This window comes from Zeus faber (genome assembly GCF_960531495.2).
Source record: "Zeus faber genome assembly, chromosome: 1".
NCBI lineage: Eukaryota > Metazoa > Chordata > Actinopteri > Zeiformes > Zeidae > Zeus > Zeus faber.
In genome coordinates, this window is record NC_137193.1 from 31,344,891 (window position 1) to 31,360,874 (window position 15,984).

Below are 15,984 nucleotides of genomic sequence, written 5' to 3' on the forward strand. Positions count from 1 at the left end.
CCAAAAATTGGGCAGAGGAATTTTTTATGTTACTAATCTCATGTTTGGCAAAGGGATTAAGATCGACTGTTACTACAAATCACAAGATGTTGCCAAACATTGCTCTTTTGGTTGGTGAGGTTTCATTTGAGAGATTTCATATTTTCTTAAAACATGTGATGGAGATTCAACGCTCCCATGGATGGGGTAAGTTGACGAAAAACATTTGCATATTCACACATACAGGTAGGGGGGGCGCCAGTGGCACCGTGCTAATGTTTGGACAAGCAAAGTTTCGTCTGGTTTACCAACACCTCTCACACAGAAATGTGACTTTGTGTTTCTCTCTGTTTGAGCACATTCCCATTGAGAGAAATGGTGCAGCGCCTCTCTCCTAAGCCTGTCTGTCTCACAGGGGAGACAATTCACTTCAGATTCCTATTAGAGTCTTGAAGAAAGTGGCCATTATCTGATTCCAATGATGAGCATCCCAGCCCTCCTTCTTAGGTGTGCTCTGGTCATTATGCACCATTACCTGTAATACAATAGTCCTATTTGGAGAATGTGTGTGTGTGTGTGTGTGTGTGTGTGTGTGTGTGAGAGAGAGAGAGAAAGAGAGAGAGAGAGAAAATACAATACAGACCTCTTACACTTCACTAACTAACTTAATACTGCCTGTTAAACCAGAAGGTAATAAGCGCAATGCAGTCCTCACTCTGTTTAACTCTAACACTGCATTGGAGTGTGTGTGTGTGTGTGTGTGTGTGTGTGTGCGTGCGTGCGTGCGTGCGTGCGTGCGTGTGCCTGTGCGCTCACTGCATTAAAATTTTTTTTTTTTTGTAACACTTAGAAGAAAAAAATGTCTTGAGATGTCCCCAGAAGTCTGGTGTTGCCTTTAAAAAAAAAAGCTCCCTAGATTGAGTCATTTTTAGCTTGATTTTATTCATAGAGAAAACATATTTTCCCAAAGTGAGTTGAATAATCTGAGATAAAATTAAAGAAAATAAAATAAAATGAATAATGAAAGATGAAAAGATTATCTATGCATGCATACCTGCGGAATTTCCTATTTTGTTTATTGCTAATTCCAAGGTTCATTGTAAATTGCCATTTTTTTCTTGCTTATTGTTTATCTATGATTAGGTTTGTATGTGTAAAGCCACATTTGTAAGGTTTTAGTTCATTTCTAGCTTTCTAGCTTTTAGTCATTTACTGTAGCCAACTCAACAGTTGACTAACTGCTCCACGAAGCTCAGATTAGCAGTAGTAACCTTCCAAGTGCCACCAAAATTTAGGTCGATAGCACTTTCCAGTTAAGCACATTAGGGGAATGAGATTAAGCCCCTCTCCTCGAAGCCTTCACACGTGTTAACAGGCACGAAAAAAGACGCCCGTCTCCCTATCCCCCCCCCCCAGCGGTCTCATGCCGGAAACAAGATGGTGGTCAGGCAGAGATGGGGGCGTGCCTGCGGCTGACCAGCACCATGCCCCCCCTCACCCAGCCCTGCCAGATCCCCTGCCAGGAGGACTGCCAGCTCACCCCCTGGTCCAAGTTCTCCTCCTGCACGGCCGACTGCGTGGGCGTCCGCACCCGCAAGAGGATGCTCATCGGTGAGTGGCTTAGTCATATCATTTTTAACTAAGTTCCTTTTTGACTAAGAACCCCACAAACATTTTTGGAATCAAGTGAGGTGGACTTATGCAGAGCGATGAAGTAAATCCCCTTTGGTGTGTTACCTCTCTAGTATACGAGCTCACTCCAGGAAATACCTGAAGGTCAGATAGATTTCTCTGAGATTACATGGGATTAGCCTGTGGATCGCTTGGATTATCGACTCGCCAAGAAATCTTCTGCCCCGCTCATCCTGGTCCTTTGTTATTTTGAGTCGCCGCAATTTCTGAACGTTGCTTCTCTTGTCGAAGCCAGCGAAATATGCTTTAACGTGTGTCCTGTGACCCGACGCTTAGAAGATCAGATCAGGTTCGTTAACTGGGGACCCTGGGGTCCTCGAAGGAACTACAAAAAAAAGAAAAATGTTATATATATTATTGTATGTAAAACAATGAAATTATTATATGACCAAAAATATATACTAAGTAATATATGTGTATATTTCTTTCTTATTTTTTGGCACATAAATGGAAAAAATAAATAAATAAAATATATACATATTACATACAGTATATAGAAAGTAGTGAAGCAAGTCTTGTGAATTATTTCGTAGCGAACAAGTCCTATAAACAACTTGTGAGTCTTGAGTTTCCCCACCAAACGAGCAGCCAGTCACCCAGGCTGAAGTGAGACTCAAATCTCCAATGAGTTGTGGGTCTTGCATGCGCCAAGCAGAGGCAACTAGACTTGAACCGGATGGCCAACGAGATCCATAAACTGTTAAGTAAAACGCCACCAGAACAACCAGTTAAACCTAAACTTCAGCGCCAATTCAAGCAAGTAGGTTTCCTACGGAAATGTTATGTGACTTCTTCATCTTTTGGTCGCTCATTTTACAGGGAAGAGCAAGAAGCGAGACCAGTGCAAGAACAACCAGCTGTACCCTCTGACCGAGACCCAGTACTGCCCCTGCAACAAGTACAACGCTCAGCCCGTGGGCAACTGGTCCGACTGCGTCCTGCCCGAGGGAGGGCGCGTGGAGGGCCAGCTGGGCATGAAGGTCCATGGGGACATCAAGGAGTGCGGCCAGGGCTACCGCTACCAGGCCATGGTGTGCTATGACCAGGACGACCGGCTGGTGGAGACCTCCCGCTGCAACAGCCACGGCGAGTGACACACCGGGATGTCAAAAAGCACCTGTTCTCCTTTTTTATTCATTTTTCCTGGAATAGAATTTCCAAGAACAAACAAGCTCTGCAACCCATAGCAATGCACTGCGAGAAATGAAGCTTTAGCAAGCCATACACAATCGATATATGTACTTTTTTTTCTTTTTTTGGGGATAAATTGATTGACTTTAAATTGTAGGTATACTTTATTACTTTATTATTGATATTTTATCATTTTAGATTGTACTTATCCATAGAATTCTGGGTATAATTTATTTTACTTTTTAAAGACAACAGGGAATTTTTTATTACAAAATATTTTCTTTTGATCGATATTTCGTAATTTGTCCATAATATAATTACAATTTGTCATATTCATTTATTATTTTGATATAATTAAAATTTTATGAAAAATATTTTTTTTGATATATTAACATTTCAATGTATTATAAGATAATAACTACCAATTCTTTCTTGTTTTTAAAAATATTATAACCTAAATTGATCTACTGTATGTCTATACTTCTACAACAACATCTTTTTACTAATCTGTCAAAATTCAAATATCTCGCAAAAATTCCCCTTCTTCCATACAGTAATCTCTCACATGCGCTCCCCTTGATGTGGTGCCATTTGACCATGTCAGCTGGAGGAAGGTGCTGATTCCGCTGCTCCCGCATTTTATTGAAGCCTCGAATGCAAATCCAATATGCCCAAATCAACAACGAGCGACAGGGGAGCGGCTCGCAGCCCAAATTTATCAGAGCACTTTTTACACACTGAGCCATTAATATTCGGCGGTACGCTCCGTCTACGAGGAGAGCAAAAAGAAGAATTAGGAATTAGGAATCACAGGGCGGTCGTAGCCTCTAGCCTCTGACCTCCGGGTCCTCCGAGGGACGCTGTGGAATCTCACTGAGCCCTCGTTGTCATTCTGCGATGCTCTTTGCAGGCTACATCGAGGAGGCCTGCATCATCGCCTGCCCATCCGACTGCAAGCTCAGCGAGTGGTCCAACTGGTCACGCTGCAGCAAGTCCTGCGGCAGCGGGGTCAAAGTTCGCTCCAAGTGGCTGCGAGAGAAGCCTTACAACGGTGGACGGCCGTGCCCGAAGCTGGACCACGTCAACCAGGTACGTGAAGGGAGACTGGGGAGAAAAATGCTTACAAGTTAATGTTGTAATCCAACTTCTAATGTGAGCATTCTGTTTAATCAACCATTGGATAATAATAATAATCAAACAATTGTAATTCATAATAACAATAATAATAATAAAAAGAATAATAATAATATGAATCAGCATCATAAAAATAAGATACAAATTATTATTATTGATAATAACAATAATAATAATAATAATAATAATAATAATAATAATAATAATAATAGTATATCTTCCTCTTCTGTTTTCCTTCCATTCTGGCGGAATCTGATCTTCTCCACAGGCTCAGGTGAGGGCATTGTTTCCACATTGTGAATACACACATTGATTTTGTTCTGTGTTGCTGCGCTATATTCTAGCACATCGTAGAAAATATAACAAATTTGATATGTTTTTTTGCCGTGCTAGGTGTATGAAGTGGTGCCTTGCCTGAGCGACTGTGGGCAGTACGTGTGGGTAGCCGAGCCCTGGAGCGTCTGGAAGGTCAGCAACGTGGACCTGAAGGAAAACTGTGGCGAAGGTGTGCAGACGCGCAAAGTCAGGTGCAGTCCACCATACCAATTCCTCAAAAAAATGTAAAATGTCCATAACATACAGTTAGTATTTTTAACAATCCTCACTTTTGTTGCGCTCAGGTGCATGCAGAACACCATCGACGGACCTTCGGACCAGGTGGAGGACTACCTGTGTGACCCGGAGGAGATGCCGTTGGGAGCCCGGGACAGTCGGCTGCCCTGCCCCCATGACTGTGTGCTGTCCGACTGGGGCGCCTGGAGCCGCTGCCCCTTGGTGAGGCCGCATGGCAGCCGATAAGGCCCCCTACAGTTCTGACACACCTCTGCTATCTCCTATATAGAGCACTTTGCTTTAACTGCAAACGAATTGAACTGGCTGTTGATGAATGGATACATGAATGGATACAAATTGCAATTCTGTAATCAGTTTCATTCACTTAAACCCTCCACAAGCTGTGACATTTTGACTGTATTATACATTTATTATGTGTCAGACTCTGCGATGGGGAATAGGTAAAACTTTGATTATGAGCTTTGTCAGGCTATGCAAGTTGGAGCCAGTCGAGTGTCATTTTGGCCAATTAGTTGAAGGACTAATGGCTGGTCCTTCATCATGAGCAGTGGGTAGCTGACATTAAGCTTTCTACGGCTCAAGAAGGTCTTAAACAAATTTAAAAAATAGTTTAAAAAAAAAAACAATAAAAGAGACTGATGGACTCTTTGATGGGTGAAAGTGAAACACTTTGAGAATTTGTGACATATAATCAAATCAATATTTATCTTAACCCCCATCTACTACGTTTCTTTTTTTGGGGGTCTACAGGGAGTTAGAAATCAGAGCACTACCACAGTCTCCATCACCGCCCCCGACCCCCAAGTTGTTGATGACAATAACAAGAAGGACATGTTTTGGAGTGCAAAAAGATGTCCAAAAGAACAAGTGTGCTTCCTATTGTGTTGAACTTGTCAAATTGTCCAGGCTCTCTACGAGATCGCTCCCACTTGATGGGAATGGTTTCGCACAGCCTGCTCTCCCCTCACCAGCTGTCCCTAAATGCTGCCTTTCAGTGTGGGACTCTGCCAAAAAGGGCTCTGTGTGTTTTGTACACACTGGGAGAGAGGGGAAATTATTTGAAAGAATGGCAGAGGCTCAGAGCGATTTTAAACTCCAGTGATAAGCTCTCATGTCTGCAAGGAGCCAAACATGAGCTACTTTTTTTATGGGACACCCTGCTGAAAACCCATTGATTCCATGGACACTGGCCTACATGTTTGACAAATTATAGATATTTTCCCCAACAGTTCACCAGGTCTCAGGAGGAGTTAGCAAAAAATGGGCTGGGATTTTCCAAGTTGCCCCGGCCACTCATAAAAAAACATTTCTTCACATCGTTCTGCTATTGAGCGTCCATTGAGGGAGTCAGATATCTTATAGAAAAATGATTGCCGCTACGGTGTTTATAACAAATTAAACTAATTATTTTTAGCCCCACCCAACCATTTTCCATATGGAGAAATAAAAGGTCCTATAAAGGTGTAAGGGAACAGTAATTCAATGCATGTGGAATTCATCCCGTACAAATCCTTAAAACTCAGCATCATCTCCTAGTGCCATGGAGACAGCGCCGTCCGGCACAGAAAGGAGCTGATGTGTACTGCTAAAAAGTATTGCTGTTCTTACGTTGTTTAATATGGACCCTCTCGCCGTTTCAATGAAGTCGAACCTGTTCTCATCCAAAACCTGAACCGTCTGTAACTCCCTATCCTCCTCTCTCTCGATCTTGTGTAGCCCTGTGATGGGAACCGCACCAGAGAGAGGAGCGCCTACCCCCTACGCCGGTCCGGAGAGGGGAAAGAATGCCCGGCCGCCATGGAGACAGAGCCCTGCAGGCACAACAGCAACTGCTTCCACTACTCCTACAACATCACCGGTTGGTGGTCTTGGGTCTTTCATTTTAGCCTTTGTTTTAGCACCTAAGGGATGAGGTGCAGCCAGCCAGCCAGCAACAACATAGCCTACACTGCAACAGCGACCTATTCGCCTGAAAAACAGCCTAACCTATTTACTGTTATTAACCCTCCAGTCAAAGTTCCAGTCAAATTTGACGTCTTTACAAATTTACTTTATCAAATATATATTGTTTCTTTCATCTCCTTGATTGAAAGAATTGTCCCTAAACTTCATGCAATCCTCCACACTAGGCATCTGAACATGATAGATTTATGGTCAGCACTCATTGAATTGTAATTGTTTTCTTCACATTTTGTCCATCTGTGGTGTTTCTGGCCAAAAATGACCACCCATACAAAATACGTAATGAATGTCTCATTATATATCCATGAGAAATTGGACACAAATCTCTTTAAGTCTAAGATTTGTGTGGCATGGTGGCGCAATGCGCAGCGCATTGTATTGCTGCCTCACAGCAAGAAGGTCCTGGGTTCGATTCCCGCCTGGGGCGCTGTTGGCACCGTGCTCCGGGCGGGTTATCTCCCAAACAGGAGCCTTTCTGTGTGGAGTTTGCATGTTCACCTCGTGCTCACATGGGGTTTCCTCCGCCAAATGTCAGTAAGGACCCCACTCAAAAACATGCACACATCATCGTCTGACCAGCGATGGACACTCGTCACCAGGTCCCCGGGTGCGTCCACGAATGCTGCCCACTGCTCCTGGCTGTGCCCCCGGAGGAAGGACAAGCCAGGATGGGTCAAATGCAGAGGCCTCATTTCACCGGCCACCATCCAAAGCGTGTGTTGTAGTGTGGTGTGTTGCGTGATAATTAAAGATTCTTCTTCGTTTCTGTGTAGTGTCTTTCATAGCTTACAGGCAGACAACGGTCACTATTTAGAGATAATTCATTGCTATCTCCGCTAGGGCCAACTGGAGCCATTTTGCCGCTCCCCATTACACACAGGGCTTGTTTCATTCCATAAGGAAACAGAGGAAAATAAAAAAACATACTCTTAAAATAAAAGCACACTGTTTTGGCGCCGATCGCGCCTGGGCTAATACTGTCGTAGCGCAGCGCCCCATCGCCGGCATGTCATAGGCACCATCAGGGAGATAGGTACGCAAATTGGCCCCGATCGCTGCATCTCCCCATCCCATCCCAGCCGCCTATGTAGCCAATAGAAAGAGCTGGCTCTGATTGCAACTGTCCAATTTATCATTTTGTCAAGTCAAGAAACTCTGGAGATATAAGGAAAAATAGAAAAATCTCTACGTTTTCAACAGCTTTTTTCTAATTGCTTTTATGTCAAAAAATGAATTATCACTCAAGTTATAAATACATGTTTTTTTATTTGGGCAGCACCAAATGTTTAGGCACCGCAAGAATTTGTCGGCAAATTCATATGATAATGTCTTCACGGCTGGTTTTATCATAGAATATATTAACAATAAATATGTTAACATGCTTCTTGCTATTCTTGTTATACTGGAATTTCAATAAAGGGATATTTATTCTAATTATCATTCGAGGCCTACAGATATAGACACAATGCAATGGACGTACAAAGAGTCGATGTCCCATCCGGTTTCCATCCCTGCAGACTGGAGCACGTGTCAGCTGAGTGAGCGAGCCGTGTGCGGCAGCGGCATCAAGACGCGCATGTTGGACTGCGTACGCAGCGACGGCAAATCGGTGGACCTCAAGTTCTGCAAAGAGGTCAGTGGACAAATGAGAAAACCAACGATTTGTTTTTCCATTGAAATGAAAGTCTCACACTTTTTGCTCTCTCTCTCTCTCTCTCTCTCTCTCTCTCTCTCTATCCTTCAGCTGGGCCTGGACAGGAAGTGGCAGATGAATGCTTCCTGCGTGGTCGAGTGCCCAGTGAACTGCCAGCTCTCCGACTGGTCGCCGTGGTCGGACTGCACCCACACCTGCGGTCTGGCAGGTATATGTCTGCAGTGCATGTCTGTAGGGTGAGATGGTTTGGTTGTGAAAGTTTCAACAGACTGATGCCCCTTTCCCACTGCGCAAAAAACCTGGTAACACCCGCTAACATCTGGAATTTGTCATTAGTGGGAAAGGTTACACCCGGGTTTCAGTCCCGGGACAAGTGACCCTGTAATAGTCACAGGTTTTTATCAGCTCCAGCTCCTATGGGCTGCGATCTACACTCGACACCCTGGACACGCTAATTGTCGCGTTCAAAAACCCTGCTATACATGTGGTATTAGTGGAATTCAATGTTTTTATCTGGGATGATGAAAATGTACGTGAGGTTTGGAAATGTGAAGGAAGGACATAACACTAATGTGATTCCTACTTAGAATTCTTCCTTGTGCAAAGACAATTACGGTGATGTCAAACCTACATTTGCAGACTCAATAAGCTACTCATTAACACCATATTAACAATGGTTGTTCAAAGTGATTAATGGTATGGAAATTACCCGAGAGCGTTCTGTCAAACCAGATAACGGCGTATTTGCTTTCATTGGAGCGCTTGGCTTATCTTGCCATGGGGAGAGAGTATGCCTTTGGGGACCACACAGATGTATACAACCCTCAAGTCTGCACAACTTTAATAGTGTTGACAGGGCGTCTGTCTCTGCAAATCAACATGCCCATCAACTTTTGACAAGAACCGGTGCTTGGTACGTGGTAAACCTGGGGCTGGAGACTTTCCGTTAATGAGGCCCATTCTGTTTCAGTGTCCGCAAACGCTCCATGCTGTCGTTTCCATTCAGTTCCTCAAAGCCGTGCACGACGATGACATGATTTATCGCTTCTACCTGTTTCCTCGTACATGCTTCACAATGGCTGTCGCTCTCTACAGCGGCTATGAAGGAGGGAGGTATCCACATCCTGGCACATTGTTGAGAAAGCTAGCTTGAAATTTCGCTGTCATGATGGGAAGCAACTGCTGTTTGCATCGTTTGTCTGCAAAACGTACTCGGTAGAATTGGACAGAGGATTGATCGGGCTTATATGACTGAACATCCCTCGTCAACGGGGAGACGGAATGTCAATTTCAAATACTTGAAATTAAAAAAAAAAAAATTGTTCGCGATTGATTCAGATATTGACATCATATATTGATGCCTATGAAACAAATACATGAATGGAAAATAATGGAGAAAATGCTACGCTGTATCACGTCTTAATATTGCCAGATCATGCCATCATCAAATCATATGTGGCAGTGGTAGAGTAGTGGTAGAATGGAGTAGAGGCAGGTGGAGTGGAGGGAGTAGACTAGAGTAGAGGTAGAGTAGAGGTAGAGTAGAGGGAGGTAAAATAAAGAAAGAGTAGAGCAGAGATAGAAAAGTAGAATAGAGGTAGAAGATTAGAGGCAAGTAGATTAGAGGCAGAGTAGAGTAAAGAAAGAGTCGAGAAGAAATAGAGTAGGGGGAGAGTAGAGGTAGAATAGAGAGCTAGAGTCGAGGTAAAATACAGAGGTAGACTAGAGTAGAGGGAGGTAGAGTAAAAATAGAGTAGAGGTATGTTAGAGAGAGGTAGAGTAGACGTAGAATAGGTAGAGGGAGGTTGAGTAGAGGTAGAGTAAAGTAGTGGGAGGTAGAGTAGAGGCAGAGTAGAGGTAGAGCAGGGGCCGAATAGACATCCTTGTCTCTCTTCTGGAGGAACAACAGAAATCGCTCCCTTTCGCTGTCATTTTCCCAGTTCAGGGATTTGATGTTCCTCAGTGATGTCATGGTGGGTTCCCCAGTTTCACCAGTTCCCTCTGCAATCGTCATGACGCATACAAATAATCCATTCAATCGTGGGTTCCAGGAGAACCGCAAAAAGATTCTCAGATAGCTCGTAACCACCTTGAGATACATCGTCCTGGTAGTGTGCTGAACTGTCCTTGAGCAAAACACTTGACTCCTTTAAGCTCTCATTGAGCTGGCGTGCACCTTGCACGGCTGCTTCCGATGTCTGACTGTGTGTATAAATGGGTGAATGTGAGATACGCGCTGTAAATCGCTTCGAGTCATATGGCTAGAAATATAAATGCATGCCGTTTACTGTGCGTGCGTGGGTGCGTGTGTGTGTGTGTGTGTGTCCACAGGATCTCCATTGATTGTTCTGTCCATTACGGCCTTGGGGCCTTCGGGGCCTCGGGGAGCACTGTGTTCTCTGTGAGTCCTTGAGAACCAGAGTCGATATAACCCAACCCCCACCCCCGGCAAACTTCACATTAATCCGGCCCCCCGGTGAAGGGGGGGGGTATTCCTCCTCCCCGGATGACAGAATAGTAGGTGAACCATGGGAAGTGTAATTCCTCTCGCCTCTCACTTTCCCTCCCGTGTTTCTTTCCATGCGGCGGGTGGAATTGCATTTCCCTGCAATGACTTATATCTGTTCCAGAGCCAGGAATAACAATGAGCGGAATTCCCCCACCACCCCCCCAAGTAAAATTAACATACCTGGAAGCAGCAAGGTGCTTCTATCCATCAGGCGGCATTAATATTTTTTTAATAAAAAATAAAGGAAGGGGTTATTTTCCCAGGAGCATCCAAGCTGTGTGCATAGATAATCATAGCTGTGTGAGTGTACTCTAGAGCCAAACACTGATGGCGACAGCTGGCGCTGGGCTTCCCTTCTTTCCTTTTCTTTTGCCCATCAGCCCTCGCTGTCTCCCCTCAATTGCTACCTCCAGCGAAATGGCCCGCCGACAGTACGATGGCACGAGACCCACAGAGGCACCCCGCGACTTCAACATAAATAATCATAATTAAGACGGACAAAGCCCTCCGGTGGATCAGCACCAAGGCAGCCAGTTTTCCGATAAAGACAAATTAAATGGTAGCTGGCGGAATGGGCTGCAGGGGAGGCGTCACCCAGGGACTCGGTTCTGATTGTGTTTTACATTAAATGGGAGAAAAGCTGCGAGGAGACCAGAGAGTGGCCGGCCCTGGCACCAAAAAACGGTGTTATTACGATACTAAATGACGCCTACGACGTATCGGGAGGTGGGAAGTGCATTTGACAGCGCATCCCTTCGCCGAAACAAAATAAATGTCAGACTCTTTGGGGTTAAGCGTTCCTTTAGAGATAGACGATTGGCCGAGTTTTCTTTTGTCTTTTTGTTTTTCTTTTTGGTGGAAGTGGATCAAGAAGTTGGAGCGACTGGCGGGAGATCTGTCTCGTAGTCGCCCTTCATCCCTGTAATCTCAATTAACGCTGCTCAGGGGTTAATGCCTCGAATCAAACGCTGACTAAAACATATGCTCTTGTCCTCCATTGACGGTTGAAAGAACTTGTTGTCCTTTGAAGGACATGGAAGGAAGGGGTAGCTTTCGATCCTTAATCTGAATTACGAGCCAGTTCGCCTTTTTTTGTTTTGTTCTTTCTATCGCTGATGGAGGGCTGTAAATGAAGCTGTCATTTCTTGTTGATGAGGGTCCGTGAAGTCTGAAAAATACAAGCATCTCCTGTGAGATTTTCTGACATTCTTCACCCCTTGTGTTAGAGTGCGAGGTGAATTTGGGATAAGGGCACTCCCCTCGTCCTCCCCTGACATAACACTGTCGTTTTGTTTAAAAGCAACAAACAAGTATGATTATTAAAATCAGTCACTGGTGGTCATTTGATATTGAACCAAATTTGCTATGTCTTTGCAGTTTTGACAGATGACTAAATGGAGAAATCAAGCCACGGGTGCTTTTTTGCATTCGAAAGATGACATGGTGCAATGTCAAAGTAGTATTTATACAACGGCAAAGCCCAAAAAGAGGACGTTTTCTGAAACGTTGCAGCCCTTCATTAGGTGTAATTGAGCGGATAGTGCATTTTAGGCACGTACATTTATGCTGTGTAAGTGTATAACTCGCTGTGAGTTTTCATATTTGATACTTATTTGTATTCATAGTATACATATTTTCTAGTCAACAAAGTATATTTTCATGTATATATTCCAAGGTATATATTCCATTTCATTCAAAACCTTCTCTGCAAACTCTCCAGAAACTGCATTAAAATGAGCTCGGGGCTAACCCCAAACCTAACCCTGCATCAATTATTATCATCCCTCAGGCAAACTGTGGCGTAGGCGGACGGTGACCCAGGCGCCACAGGGTGACGGCAGGCCGTGCCCCTCGCAGATGGAGCAGTGGAAGCCCTGCCCTGTCAAGCCCTGCTACCGCTGGCGCTACAGCGCCTGGTCGGAGTGCAGGTCCGAGGTGAGTCGTCCCTTCTCGGCGGCCGTTCTCCATGTCACTTGGCGGTAGAGCCCCCGGTTCTGCCTTTTATGCCGTCGTCTTATGCCGCGTCCCACCTGTCTACTGTTAATGTCGGGGATTCCCGGGCCTATCCGTCACCTGGCCACCAGAGAGCTCCCTCTGTGGAATCTCCTGTTTCTTCAAGCATCGATTGAGCCGGTCAGGAGTTTGCTCAGTCTCAGTAGACCCAGGCCTTTTCTTCACTTTCTAGAAACCTTTGTATTGTTCCAAACAACATAGCTTTTGAGTGTTGCTTCTGCTATTTTTAGCTTATGGAATTGTTCAAGTTCCATCAGTAGAGTCATTGTGCCTCCTTGTTTTGTAAAAAAAATAAAAATTAATATAGTTTACTACTGAGCAATGCACCACTCTGCTGCAGCTCCTCACTGTGCTTAAGACTTAAAATAAGACGTTAAATCCTCTTTTTTTTTTTTTTTTTTTTCGAAAACGGGGAAACTCGCTCTCTCTCTTACTCTCTATCTATCATCCTGGCTTGCTGCTCATCTTTTTTCCGCCCCGAGAACTTCATTTCTGACACGTTGCCAGACTTCCCAGAGTACATTTTTCTACTTTTACTTTTTCCATAATATGCATAAGATCATCAGCGTGTCCTTCCGAAACAATTGCACCGCCAAGCCCTTAGCATTAGTACACTGTGCACAATGTACATATTCAGTGGTCCCCCCACTATAAATGTTCAATTTGTGTGTGGTGGAAGAAAACGTTGTCCTCCTGGTTCCTCGATAATTATGTTCTCTCAGTGTTGTATTTATTCATTTATTTGTTTATTTTTGTTTAGGGGGCGAGGTGCGGGGAAGGCCTGCGCTTCCGCAATGTGTCTTGCTTCGTGTCAGACGGCTCGGGCCGGGGAGCGGCCAGCCCTGTGGACGACGAGCTGTGCGGAGAACCTGAGCCCTCGGTGGACGGAGACACGCAGATCACTCTGCAGGAAGCGTGCACGGTGCCCTGCCCAGGTCAGTGCTCAATGTTTGAAATGTTCGACTCTTTTGAGTTCAGAGCTCTGGACACGTCGCTCAGTGAAACCTTGGTTCAACGCTTCAGTTCACTTGATTTAATCAGTGTAATACAGTGAGGTGGAGTTCGGGTGAAGGATGAGAGTGTCAGACGACTCGCTTTGGCTTCGAGTTGTGACTGGAATTCTCAGAGGAACAATGTAAGTCAGTCACGTTCAATATGAATTACGCCTTGGCCCTTTTTTTTCATTCATTTAAAGTAATTATTTGCAGGACTCTCTTTTACTCTCTCTTTGCTTCCCACTCACTGAATTGAAACTTAAGGATTGTGTTGGGTCAGCTGCCTCGCAGCTCATTGCTGTTTTCGTTTGCAAATTCTTGACATAATCATTTCAAAACAACTCTTTTGCCGGAGTGACTCCAAACTCCAGAGTCATTTCAAAGGTTTGTTCGTTACGGACAAATCATTCGTGAGTTGCGCATCACCGGGATTTTTACACCTCGACAGCGAGCTGAGGGGAAGAGCTTTCTGGGAGGATGAAGGCTTGAATGGAGAAGGCTAAATATTCTCTCCAGTGCTTGAGTTGAAATGTCAATAGATAAACCCCCGGCAGGTCACTGACACAGCTGTGCACAGCAGTATTACTCATTACGCGCTTACAGCACAGCTGTTCTCAACACATCCCTGGAATGACAGATTTATCGATTGTGAGCGTCTGTGCTCTACTCAGCAGCTTTGCAGGAATAAACAACCTGCAATCAACTCAATTGGCTTGTTAGCGTGCACTATCTATCTGTCTATCTATCTATCTATCTATCTATCTATCTATCTATCTATCTATCTATCTATCTATCTATCTATCTATCTATCTATCTATCTATCTATCTATCTATCTATCTATCTATCTATCTATCTATCTATCTATCTATCTATCTATCTATCTATCTATCTGTCTGTCTGTCTGTCTGTCTGTCTGTCTGTCTGTCTATCTATCTATCTATCTATCTATCTATCTATCTATCTATCTATCTATCTATCTATCTATCTATCTGTCTATCTATCTATCTATCTATCTATCTATCTATCTATCGATCGATCTATCTATCGATCTATCTATCTATCTATCTATCTATCTATCTATCTATCTATCTATCTATCTATCTATCTATCTATCTATCTATCTATCTATCTATCTATCTATCTATCTATCTATCGATCTATCGATCTATCTATCTATCTATCGATCTATCTATCTATCTATCTATCTATCTATCTATCTATCTATCTATCTATAGCTGCTAGCTATAGCTAGAGCTGTCTTTACTGTGTATTATTTTCTTTTTTCTCATTTTGAATGGCTGGTGTCATATTAATTAGATGTGTTGAAATGTGCTCACATCAGCCCTGTTATTAAAGCTGGAGCACGCTGACCTATTTAATAGAGACCTTTTTTTTCTATGCTCTTCCTGAGAGTTGTGCTTTCAGGCAGATGGGGGATAATGAAAAATGGATCCTGGCTTTTGCTGGGAAAATATTTGTGGAGGTGGCTTTTTAATTTGGATTTAATTTTGGTGTCTGGATTCTGACCTTTGCCTGAGCATATATTCACTCGGCGTCAAGTAGTATTGGCATTTGATGCTGTGGGAGTCTCTGCCCACTGGTAGGGGTTTAGGGAGGGAGACTAAATCTTTCTAGCGGTGGATTGTCAACATGGCGAGAATCTTTATTAACAATTGTAAAAAGAAAGTCTCGCTTGTCAAAAGGATAAATAATAAGGATAATCATTTTTAATTGGGATGCTGGAGGAATCTCCAACTCTCACGCCGCTGGTGCTGCGACTGGACTCCTGGTCAGCTCTCGAGCCCCGTACGCCGTTGCCTCCCTGCAAGACAAACAAACATTAAGAAAGCTCCCTGCCCCGAGTCGGCCGACGAGAGGCAACTGGGCAGCCGTGGGAAAGGGAACCATGCTGCCGTCTGCAGCCACGACTTGAACACGCACTTTGGTCCGCCACAGATGCGGATGTACAAGAGATGTCCGTGATAATGAATTGATTTAAGAATGTTGGGTGATAATAAATGTGGGATTTTTTTTTCCCAAATCATGTTAACTTCATTTCCTTGCTTCCTCCAGGGGAGTGCTACCTGACTGACTGGACGCTGTGGAGCCCCTGCCAGCTCAGCTGCGTGGGCAGGGATGACCTGGGCTTCGGCTCGGTCCAGGTGCGGTCCAGGGCTGTGGTGGCTCAGGAGCCGGAGAACCTACTCCAGTGCCCGGAGCAGGAGTGGGAGGCCCGGCCCTGCACAGGTTGGTCCCGCAAGGTCCCGGGACCTTGCCTTTAAAGACCCCGCCAGCAATGATAAAAAAAATGTTCATTCCCATCATTTATAACTATTTACAC

General features: G+C 44.3%; 1 protein-coding gene across 1 annotated transcript in view; it reads left to right on the top strand.

The window, feature by feature from the left end:
- thsd7aa (thrombospondin, type I, domain containing 7Aa) overlaps positions 1–15,984 on the top strand; it is a gene marked incomplete at its 5' end in the record, with an annotated part of 98,066 nt that overhangs the window by 70,577 nt on the left and 11,505 nt on the right. Inside the window, 11 exons of the mRNA XM_080023318.1 lie at positions 1,396–1,590; positions 2,491–2,757; positions 3,713–3,891; positions 4,330–4,463; positions 4,557–4,710; positions 6,226–6,367; positions 7,989–8,104; positions 8,216–8,333; positions 12,424–12,569; positions 13,408–13,582; positions 15,717–15,890. Coding sequence (XP_079879444.1) covers positions 1,396–1,590; positions 2,491–2,757; positions 3,713–3,891; positions 4,330–4,463; positions 4,557–4,710; positions 6,226–6,367; positions 7,989–8,104; positions 8,216–8,333; positions 12,424–12,569; positions 13,408–13,582; positions 15,717–15,890 — 1,800 coding nt within the window. The remainder of the gene's footprint in view (positions 1–1,395; positions 1,591–2,490; positions 2,758–3,712; positions 3,892–4,329; positions 4,464–4,556; positions 4,711–6,225; positions 6,368–7,988; positions 8,105–8,215; positions 8,334–12,423; positions 12,570–13,407; positions 13,583–15,716; positions 15,891–15,984) is intronic.